Source organism: Saccopteryx leptura, chromosome 5, assembly GCF_036850995.1.
Source record: "Saccopteryx leptura isolate mSacLep1 chromosome 5, mSacLep1_pri_phased_curated, whole genome shotgun sequence".
NCBI classification, from domain to species: Eukaryota; Metazoa; Chordata; class Mammalia; order Chiroptera; family Emballonuridae; genus Saccopteryx; species Saccopteryx leptura.
Genome location: NC_089507.1, coordinates 61,878,417 through 61,890,831, shown reverse-complemented (window position 1 = coordinate 61,890,831; position 12,415 = coordinate 61,878,417). Strand labels below are relative to the sequence as shown.

Sequence of the window (12,415 nt, the reverse complement as noted above, 5' to 3'; positions counted from 1 at the left end):
ACATCATTAATATGTCCATACTACCCAAAGCAATCTATGGATTCAATGAAATTCCTAGTAAGTTACCAATGTCATAATTCACAGATCTAGAACACATATTCCAAAAATTTATGTGAAAACAAAACACCTCATAAAGCCTCAACATTCTTGAGAAAGAACAAAGTGTATGGTATCACAATACCTTTAATTAAACCATACTGTAAGGCCATTGTAATCAAAGTAGCCTGGTAATGGCATAAGAACAGGCATATAGATTAATGGAACAGAACAAAGAGCCTAGAAATAAACTCACACTTTTATGGTCAAGTAATATTTGACAAAGGATGTAAAAGTATACAATGGAGAAAAGATACTTCAACAAATGGCATTGGGAAAATTGGACAGGTTTATGCAAAAATAAAATAAATTTAGACCGCCAACCTATACTATATGCAAGAATAGACTCAAAATGGATAAAATTCATAAAAATCCTTAAAAAATATAGGCAGAAAAATCTCAGATATCTCTTGTAGCAATATCTTTTGCAGATGTACCTCCTTGGGAAAATGAAACAAAAGAAAAAAAACAAAAACAAATGTGACTACATTAAATTAAAAAGCCTTTGCACAGCAAAAAAAGCCATCAACAAAATATGGATAAAAAGACAACTCATTTAATAGGAGACTATTTTTGCCAATACATCTGACAATACCCACAATTTATAAAAAACTCATACAACTCAATACCAGGAAAATAAATCATCCAACTAAAAATGGATAAAGGACTTGACTAGACACCTTTCCAAAGAGGACATACAGATGGCCAATAAACATGAAAAGATACTCAATGTCATAATCATCAGAGAAATAAAATTACAACCAGACTAAGATAGCACTTAACACCTGTCAGAATAGCTGTCATCAATAAATCAACAGAGAAGTGTTGGCAAGGTTGTGGAGAAAAGTGGACCCTCATGCACTGTTAGTGGGAATGCAGACTGATGCAAATACTATGGAAAACAGTATGAAGTTTTCTCAAAAAATTAAAAATAAAGAAAAACACAAAAGAATTTTTTTTTGAAGAATAAAAAGAATTAAAAATAGAACTGCCTTTTGATCCAGCAATCCCACTCCTGGGAATATATCCTAAGAATCCTGAAATACAAATTCAAAAAAATATATGCACCCCCATATTCATCACAGTGTTATTTACAATAGCCAAGCTTGGAAATATTCCACCAGTGAATGAGTGGGTAAAAAAAACTGTGGTATGTTTACACAATGGAATACTATGTGACCATAAGAAAAAGGAAATCCTACCTTTTGCAATAGCATGAATGGACTGGAGATTATTATGCTAAGTGAAATAAATCAGCCAGATAAAGTTAAATACTATATGATCTCACTTATATATAGAATCTAATGAACAAAATAAACTAATGAAAAAAATAGAAATAAAGGCATGGATACTTAGCAAAAAACTGACAGCTATCATAGGGGAGGGTGGCAGTTAGGGGGACTGGATAAAAAAAAGGTGAAGTTGCTGGAGCCCACTCCCCCACCATCAAGGCACATAATAGAAAACAACCAATGAAAAACTAAAACTGCCACAACTATGATTTGATGCATCTCACCACTCTCCCTTTCTGTGTCTCTGTCTCTCTCTCTTGTAAATAGCAGATACTAACCCCAAATGCAAATGATAAGCAATATTTTTCTTTCTGTTGGGAGATTTTTTTATGAAAAATCCTGAAGATATATTATAAACAATAAATTAAAATCTAAGACAATATAAGTAACATTTAGAGAGGTAATATTTTCAAAATATTAAAAATTTCAAAAATAGTTTTAAATGATTACAAAATAGAACAAATTTAGAGTTGGACATACATAAAAATTGAATAAAAATATTAAAACTAATAAAAAGTCACAAGGGGAGGGCGGCAAGAGGGCAATGGAGTAGGCGGACATACCAACTTTCACCTCCCAGAACCAAAGTGGATTACAACTTAATTTTAAGAACAATCATCTGGAAAAACCAACTTTGGACTAAACTATGAGGACACTTTAACCAAGGAATACTGAAGAAGCCACACTGAGAATGGTAGGAAAAGTGGAAACACAGAGAAGGCTGCCCAGCTCCCTGGAGCAAACGGCAGCTTGGAAGGACTCATGTGGTGGGAAGTGAGTTTAGCAGAGAGAAGAAGTTCCTGGGCCCCAGGAAAAAAGCCCCAGCCTGCAGCCCCCTAGCCTAGAAGAGGCATACAGGCAGTATTTATCTGCAAAACAAGCCAGGATACTGTTTGTGAGAAAGAGACAGATTTCTCATACCCAGGATTCTTCTTAAAGGGACCGCACAGAACACCTCTTTCACAACCATTCACTGGGACTCCAGGGGATGGGGAGAGATGAAAGGACCAGAGTAGCAGGAAGAGAGTGTAATCTAGGAAGCACAGGGAGAAATACTTTGAGGGACAACCACCCTAAGCTCTGGGCTAAATCACTCCCCAAATCTAAAGTGAATATTTTTCCTGGAACCAGCAATAAAAGCAAAGGGAAGCAGGTCACCAGACAAACAGAAGCTCTCTTGCTGCATTCAGACCAGAGTTGCTTAGAAGCAGGGAGCCATCAGTGATACAGTATTGAGTGCTAAGGTCAGAGCTGCATCGCCCCTCCCACACACACACACTGCTGAGTGCTCGCTGGAGGGCGGGTGGTGGCGGGATGCAGAAATGTAGACCTGTCAGTGGGGGCAGAAGCTGGAGGCTGGCTGTAGCTGTGGCCCAGTTGCGAGTGCAGTCCTGCCCAGAGGGGTGAAGCTGGGGCAGGCTGCAATGGAAACCTGGCATGAGCAGTCTTGCCAGGTGGGGGAGGAAGTTGAGGGCAGCTTTGGAAGTGAAAGGGGCATACAAAAGCAGTCCAACCTGTGGCTGTGGGACAGGTAAGCAAAAGCAGTCTCACCTGTGGTGCTGCATGCAGGGGCAAGACAAAAGCCAGGGAACTGGCTGGGAGCTGTGGCTGAGTGCAGGTGCATAGCACTGCCAGCGGTGCTGAGACTTGCAACCTCAGCAAGTGAGTGCCGCCCTTCCCCCGAATATGGGGTGAAGGTTGAGGCCAGCCAAGGCTTGTAGCCCAAGCATGTGAACATAGTCATGCCCATGAAGTCAAGGTAGAAACCGCAGCGCTCCAGCACCAGCAACACCCATACTAGAATGCCTAAAGCTGTGGCAGAGGGGGTGGCAGGTCTGCAGACAAACAACACCTAGGGAACACAGAGGCCACACCCATCGGACTCCTAGGGCCACATCCTTCTTATACAGAGAAAAAATGGGAAGGCAGAGAGATGCAACCCAAATGAATCAAGAGAAATCCCCAGAAAAGGATTTGAATGAGTTGGAAATAACCAAATTACCAGATGCAGAGTTTAAAATAATGATTGTTAGGATGCTCAAAGATCTTCAAGCAACAATCAATGGACATAATGATCACCTAAAGTAAAAAGATAGCAAGTATAAAAAAAGACATAGAAATAATAAAAAAGAATCATTCAGAAATGACAAATACAATATCATAAACAAAACCACACTGGAATGAATTAAAAGCAGAATGGATGAAGCTGAGAACTGAATCAGCAAGTTAGAGGACAAGATAAATGAAAGCATGGAGTAGAACAGCAAAAAAATAAAAGGCTCAAAAAGTCTGAGGAAATTCTAAGAGCTCTGTGACAACATGAAGAGAAATAACATCTACATCATAGGGGTTCCTGAAGGAGAAGAGAAAGAACAAGGGATAGAGACTTTATTCAATCAAATCATAGCTGAAAACTTCCCTAAATTGATGCAGGAAAAAGTCACACAAGCTTAAGAAGCACAGAGAATTCCATTAAAGAGAAACTGAAAGAAATCTACAACAAGACACATCATAATTAAAATACCAAAGCTAAGAGATAAAGAAAAAATATTAAAAGCTGCTAGAGAAAAAAAGCCAATCACCTCCAAAAAAGCCCCCATAAGAATGATATCCTACTTCTCAACAGAAATACTTGAGGTCAGAAGGGAATGGCAAGAAATATTCAAAGTAATGCAGAACAAGAGCCTGCTACCAAGACTTCTTTATCCAGCGTGGCTTTCATTTAAAATTGAAGGAGAAATAAAAAGCTTCCCAGACAGAAAAAATTCAAGAAATTCATTACAACCAAACCAATGCTGCAAGAAATGTTAAGGAGCATGTAGTAAACAGAACAAAGAGTGAAAAGAATACAGTAAAAGAGAAATGTAGCTTTAAAGAATAAAATGGCAATAAAAAATACATATCAATAATAAACTTAAATGTAAATGGATTAAATGATCCAATCAAAAAACATAGGGTAGCTGCGTGGATAATAAAATAGGGCCCATACATATGCTGTCTATAAGAGACATACCTCAAAACAAAAGATGCACATAGACTGAAAGTAAAAGGTTGGGAAAAAAATATTTCATGCAAATGGAAATAAAAACAAAGCTGGGATAGCAATCTGATATCTGAAAAAATAGACTTTAAAATAAAGGCTACATTAAGAGATAAAGAAGGTCACTACATAATGATAAAGGGAGCAATCCAACAGGAAGATATAACCATTTTTAATATCTATGCACCAAATATAGGAGCACTTAAATATATAAAGTAGACTTTGATAAACATAAAGGGAGAGATCAACAGCAATACTATAATAGTAGGGGATTTCAATACCCAGTAACATCACTAGATAGATCCTCAAGAAAGAAAATTAACAAAGAAACAATAGCCTTAAAGGACATATTAGATCAACTCAATTTAATAAATATCTTCAGAACCTTTCACCCTAAAGCAGCAGAATATACATTCTTTTCAAGTGCTCATGGTACATTCTCTAGGATAGACCGCAGGTTAGGGCCCCAAAGGGGTCTCAACAAATTTAAGAAGATTCAAATCATATCAAGCATCTTCTCTGATCACAATGGCATGAAACTAGAAATCAACAACAACAGAAAAACTGAAAAATACTTAAACACTTAGAAACTAAATAACATGTTATTAAATAATGAATGGGTTAACAATGAGATCAAATAAGAAATTTTAAAAAGTCCTAGAAACGAATGATAATGAGCATACAACAATTCAAAATTTATAGGATACAACAAAAGTAGTACTGAGAGGGAAGTTCATAGCACCACAGACATACTTTAAGAAGCTAGAAAAAGCTCAAATAAACAACTTAACCCTGCATCTAAAAGAACTAAAAAAAGAATAGCAAGTAAAACCAAGAGGTAGTAGAAGGAAGAAAATAATAAAGATCAGAGTGGAAATAAATGAAATAGAGGCTAAAAAAACAATACAGAGGATCAATGAAACTAAGAGCTGCTTCTTTGAAAAGGTAAACAGAATTGATGAACCTTAATCCAGACTCACCAAAAAAAAAAAAAATAAGGAAGAGAGAGAGTACTCAAATAAATAAAATTAGAAATGAGAGTGGATAAATAACAACTGACACAACAGAAATACAGAGGATTGTAAAAAAAATACTATGAAGAACTGTATGCCAAAAAATTAGACAACCTAGGTAAAATGGGCAAATTAATTGGAACATATAATTTTTTATAACTTAATCTGGAAGAATGAGAAAACCTAAACAGACTGATTATAACAAATGAGATTGAAACAATGATCAAAAAACTACCAACAAATAAAACCCTTGGGCCAGATGGCTTCACAGTTGAATTCTACCAAATATTCAAAGAAGAACTAACTCCTATCTTTCTCAAGCTATTTCAAAAAAATTCAACAGGAAGGAAGACTTCCAAGCTCCTTTTATGAGGCAAGCATAATTCTGATTCCAAATCAAGGCAAAGACAACAGGAAGAAAGAAAATTATAGGCTAATAATCCTGATTAGCTTAGATGCTAAAATCCTCAACAAAATATTAGCAAACCGGATCCAGCAATATATGAAAAAAATCATACACCATGATCAAGTGGGATTTATTGTGGGGAGGTAAGGAGGGTCCAATATATTGCAAATCAATCATTGTGATTCATCACATAAACAAAAGGAAGGAGAAAAAACACATGATATTTTCAATAGATGTAGAAAAAGCATTTGATATAATCCAGCACCCATTTATGATCAAAACTCTCAGCAAAGTGGGAATACAGGTAACATACCTCAACATGACAAAGGCGATATATGACAAACCCACAGCCAACATCATACTCAATGGGTCAAAGTTAAAAGCAATTCCTTTAAGATCAGAAACAAGGCAGGGGTACCCCCTTTTACCATTCTTATTCAACATTTTTCTGGAAGTCCTAGCCACAGCAAACAAGAAGAAGAAATAAAAGGCATCCAAATTGGAAAAGAAGATGTAAAACTATCATTATTTGCGGATGATATGATACCCTATATATTGATAGAAAACCCTAAAGTCTCAGTCAAAAAACTACTAGACCTGATAAATGAATTCAGCAAAGTGCCACAATACAAAATTAATACACAGAAATCAGAGGCATTTTTATAAACGAACAATGAATTATCTGAAAGAGAAATTAAGAAAACAATCCTTTCACTATTGCAACAAAAAAAAATAAAGTACCTAGTAGTAAATTTAACCAAGGAGATTAAAGACTTGTACTCGGAAAATTATAAAACATTAATGAAAGAAATCAAGGAATACACAAACAAGTGGAAGCATATACCGTGCTCATGGATAGGAAGACTAAACATCATTAAAATGTCCATATTACCGGCCCTGGCCAGTTGGCTCAGTGGTAGAGCGTCAGCCTGGTGTGCAGAAGTCCCGGGTTCGATTCCTGGCCAGGGCACACAGAAGAAGCACCCATCTGCTTCTCCACCCCTCCCCCTCTCTTTCCTCTCTGTCTCTCTCTTCCCCTCCCGCAGCGAGGCTCCATTGGAGCAAAGATGGCCCGGGCGCTAGGGATGGCTCCTTGGCCTCTGCCTCAGGTGCTAGAATGGCTCTGGTTGCAACAGACAATGCCCCAGATGGGCAGAGCATTGCCCCCTGGTGGTCATGCGGGGTGGATCCCGGTTGGGCACATGCGGAAGTCTGTCTGACTGCCTCCCCATTTCCAACTTCAGAAAAATACAAAAAAAAAAAATGATGTAGTGCATATAGGCAATGAAATACTACTCAGCCATAAGAAATGATGACATAGTGCCATTTATGACAATATGGATGGACCTTGAGAACATTATACTGAGTGAAATAAGTAAATCAGAAAAAGCTAAGAACTGTATTATTTCACACAGAGATGGGATATAAAACTGATACTCATGGTCATAGATAAAAGTGAAGTGGTTACCAAGGGGATAAGAATGTGGGGGATGATGATGTGGAGGAGGGAATGGTGTAAAGGGAGACAGATATAAGGTGACAGAAAATGATTTGACTTTGGGTGATGAGTATACAACATAATAGTTTGAATGCTATAAAAATGTTCATCTGAAACCTAAGTACTCTTTCTGATCAATGTTACCCTCTTAAAATTCAATTTTCTAAATAAAATTTAAAAAAACTTTCAAAAGGAAGAATGTCTCTATATTTCATCAGAGATTGCTAAAATTTTTCAAAGTATACTGGAAGTAATGAAATATATCTCAAAGGCCCCATAACAATAATAGACCATTCTGTACAGTATCAAACTGCAACAATAACTGTTCTGCACCAATATTTTTAAAGGCCTTAAAAAATTTTTTGTGCAAACACTGAAACAATAAAGAAGATAAAGATACATCTTTTCATCTGAGCTGAGCAATGGTCTATGCATATTCAAAATAACATTGCACAATACAGCTGTTCATTACGAACAGATGAGAGGAAATCATTAACCCACTTCCAACCACCTGACCTCCACCTTCAAATAGAAGTCGGAAAAGTAGAGAGCAGGGAGATGCTTTACATACCAATAAGGGAAGAGGGTGACAAAATGTAAATTTCTTTGTGATCTGTGTGTTTTCATAAAATGCAGTTGGCAGCTTTCCATCTTTCCTTGTGGGGCTCCATGTTTATAATTCCAGTAGCTAAAATTCACATAATTACGATTTCAATTTTACTTTAAGAATATTGTTGGGCATCCTTTGTGCATCACCAACTGAACAGCTGTGCATTCAAGTTGAAATGCCTACTCACTGTTTCAAACGGTTTAAGAAAATAAAATGAGGATCATATTTGTGACTATTATTAAAAGAAAAACATATTCTCATACCCTTCAAAGATGAGGGCATTGCTTTTTTTTATTTGGTCTTCAAGAACAACACATGCAAAGCATTTGTTAAGCTGACACAGCTGCAGGGGCCCCCCACCCCCACCATAAAAATTTTGTCTACTCAGTACACATTATGGTTTTACAGACTCAAATTTAAGTCACAAAAGTGCATTTCCTGCCATAGTTTTGGAATGTTTGTCTTTAAAATAAATATGTTAGTGATACTGTATCAGGCACCAATGGGAGATAGCCTTAATAGTTTCTACTGTCTCCTTCATAGTAAACCTTTTCTCTCTACCCATCATGTTAAAGAGACTGGTTAGCAATAATTTAGATTATTAAAAATGATAAATGCAGAGCTAATATGTGACCAATAATTTAATGGGCAAAGCTTATTCTAGGAAGTCAGTTTCATTAAAAACCTTGACTGTTCTTTATTAATTTTGTATAAAATACAAACTCTTGGGGCATTGTTTTTAAATAAAAATAATAAGTTAACATTGATAATTATGTGGCATCAATCACCTTAGGACTGACCTTTAATGTCTTTTAAAATAATATTCCCTCTGGGAATCTGACTAAAGTGACTAGAAAACATACATCTCGGAATATTTCTTACCTAAATTAATGAAAATATCCATTATTCTTTAAAAACAATAATAGAATAATGAATGTCCAATTTTACAAATAAATTTGTGTCATATAGGTGATGTATCTGTAAATGCTCTTATAGTTCTATGCTTTAATTTTCTACTAACATTTTAGCCTCAGATAAATCACTCATTAATATAAAAAAATTTCATAACACATTAATCAAACCTAAAACATAGAATGATCTAAAGGCTGAAAGTGGAGAGAGACCAAAGACCATAAACACATTACTCAATAGAGTTTAACGAGACCTAATACAGACTATCAGGACTTAGGAGCACTAAAGAATTTTATGTAAATTTCATAAGCCATCTGCATTACCAATAAATGCCACCTAAATCCTGTCACCTAACCTTATGCCTATCTGTTTTTACACCTCCCTTTATCCTGAGCACATAATGACTCATTAACTGCAGTTCATCTTCCTTGAATATGAGCAAATGAAAAGATACAAAATGCTCAGAAAACATGAATCTCATAGTGTTTCGATATTGTTGATCTTATCAATTAACTTTCAGAAGATGCCAACCATTCCCTAGTATTCTAGCATCATGGAGCTTCATAATCAGATTAGCCATATCTGAAGCAAATTTTGTACCTGAAATATAGTAACTGCAACGAGTGAGCATCTGAAATAAAATCAGCTTAATGTCTACCTACCACATATATATATATATATAAAAATAAATTCTTCTTAACGTGATATGCATGTGTACACATACATTATAAATATTACTGACATATGAGCAAATTGGACACAGACTTGAGCATGGTGAATAATTTTATAAAACACTCACATCAAATGTTCAGCAAGAACACTATACTGTTGTCTAATTTATCAAAAGAAAATATCTTAGACTATAAACATTTTTTCAATATTGGAATATAATATATCAAGTAATAAACTTTGAAATATTTTAGTGAAAAAGCATTTTAATATAAAAATGATTTTTTTCTGTGTCACAGAGACAGAGAGAGGAACAGATAGGGACAGACAGGAAGGGAGAGAGATGAAAAGCATCAATTCTTTGTTGCAGCACTTTAGTTGTTGATTGATTGCTTTCTCATACAGGCCTTGACTGCAGGGCTATAGCAGAGTGAGTGAACCCTTGCTTAAGGCAGTGGCAATGGGGTCATGTCTGTGATCCCATGCTCAAGCCAGCGACCCTGCACTCAAACTGGTGAGCCTGTACTCAACTCGGCGACCTTGGGATTTCAAACCTGGGTCCTCTGCATCCCATTCGAACGCTCTATCCACTGCACCACTTCCTGGTCAGGCTAACAATAAATTCTTTTTTGATACCATTATCAATATCCATTCTTGTGCTATGTAAAGCATTATACAATTGAGCAACCATTGTTTAAATCATTTCTAATTGTTCCTTTGCTCTCAGGATGTCAGCAGTCTCATCACACTTTTATACCTGTGACTACTTCACAAGTACCTTCTTCTAAGAGAACAGGGTAATTAGATAGTAAAATTTATTATATGCTACATTTAAATTAGATGGTCAGGATTAAGAAAGGCCCTTTTTATCATGTTAAAACTTTCAATTTTATCTTGCCTTTCTTAAATATACTATAGTCCACAAATATTCTAAATATATGCTAATTTTATCACTCATTTTTAGAATATACATTATCAGTAAATATAAAATAAGAAACAAAAGTGTTTTAAGCTTGTCTTGTTTTTGTTTATTTTAAATAGACAAATAAATATGTACCTTAATTATTTTACCATTGTGTACATGTGATGTATGTTGAAGCACATAAAATACATTTTTAAAAGGATGTGCTAGAGCTGTAATATAGAATGTTTAAAAATAAAAATGCTTCATTTTTCCTCCAAATTTACATGTTATAGTGAAATGTGTTTTGAAAATATGGTTCTAAGTTCGGATTAGTTGCCCACTTGCTCTTGATGTTTGTCTGAACTGAAAGAAAATAACTCACAAACTTACTTAAATACAAGTAAAAAAAGAGTAACCTGAGTTGCACTCATTAAATCATGAAACTTAGTTTTCAATTTCCTCTACAAATTACACAATTGTTTTGGTTAAAATACAGTTAGCAAATTTCTATCTTCTCTAATGTTAATCACTTTGTGTTTTCTTCCTGGGAAATTAATTGAAAGGTATTATACAGAGTGGGGCGAAAGGAAGTTTACAATTGGGAGTACACAAAACACAGTTTAATCATGTATTTTTATTCATTAATTATTGTATTATTTATCCTTATGAACATCTGTAATTTACTTTTGCCACACCCTGTATATTTATTTATTTATTTATTTATTTATTTACTTATTTATAAATGTCTTGTTTAATCAAGTGTATCCAAAGAAAGCTTTTTGTCGTTCATAAAATGGTTTCAATAATGTGTGGGAAAGTGTTAGAAAATATAGTTCTAATTTTTAAAAATTGTTTTGAAATATCACAAAAAACCTTTTCATTTAAAAATCATTTAAGAAATTTAAAGATTCATTTTATAAAATTTTGAATGCATATATGATTACTTAGAATTGTTTTAAAATCATTTTCAGCAGTAAAATAATATTGAAAAAATTTTTAAATGCTCTCTTTATGACAAGTAAACGTTTGCTTGTTCAAGAATCCCTCCCTCCCTCCCTCCCTCCCTCCCTCCCTCCCTCCCTCCCTCCTTCCCTCCCTCCCTTCCTTCCTTCCCTCCTTCCTTTGCTTTTCCCTTTTTTTCTTCTCTCTTTCCCCTCCCTCTCCCTTCCTTCTTCCTTTCTGTCTCTCTCTCTCACCCATTCATTTTAGAAAACTAGTTCTAAGTTTCTCATCCATTTTCTGAGGGTTAGTTTGATTTGCTATGATTAGTAAATCCATTTAGCTTGGCACACATATCTTGCAATATGTTAATATATGCTGAAAGAAAGAAAACAAGGTACCACTGCCAACTCCTCAAATTTTTAAATTCCCATTCTTTCCACAACATATCTTGTTGTTATTCATAACCAATGACCATAAAATATGTAATCTGAATGAAAAAATATGGTACCAATTCATATTTCAATATCAATAAAGATGTATTTCTTCTTAATTTTTTCACATGAAAAGAACAAAATATTCTCAGCACAAAAAAAGAAATAATTATATGACATGATAAAAGTGTTAGCTAAAATTATAATCATATGGCAACATATAAATATGTCAAATCAAAAAGTTATGTGTCTTAAACTTGTACAATGTTACATGTCAATTACATCTCAATAAAGACAATTAAAAATAAAACAAATATAAGTGCTAATATTTTCTTTACGCACTCCACTGGCTCACCTTGATCGTTATTGAGGTTTGTACTTTGGAGACCACTGACTGATACAGACACTGAGGAGACATACTGATATTTGAACAGCATTGACAGATCTGTATTCTAGTTCACTCTGTATAGGGAATAATTTGAGTAGGCAACAGGACAGATCAATAAGGAGACCATTTATTTTTTAATTTTTACTATATTTGTAACCTAGATGAGTAAAAATGAACTCCTAAAATACAGCAGGAAGAGAGAGAGAAAGAAAAC

The 12,415-nt window shown here is 34.9% G+C and overlaps 1 protein-coding gene across 2 annotated transcripts in view; it reads right to left on the bottom strand.

The window, feature by feature from the left end:
• The window catches only part of CFAP299 (cilia and flagella associated protein 299), a 744,166-nt gene that overhangs the window by 335,978 nt on the left and 395,773 nt on the right, over positions 1–12,415 (bottom strand). The window contains exon 6 of one of the 2 annotated variants that reach the window (XM_066386151.1): positions 11,784–11,789. The exons of the other annotated variant lie outside the window; for it this stretch is intronic. Coding sequence (XP_066242248.1) covers positions 11,784–11,789 — 6 coding nt within the window. The remainder of the gene's footprint in view (positions 1–11,783; positions 11,790–12,415) is intronic. 2 annotated transcript variants of the gene reach the window in all.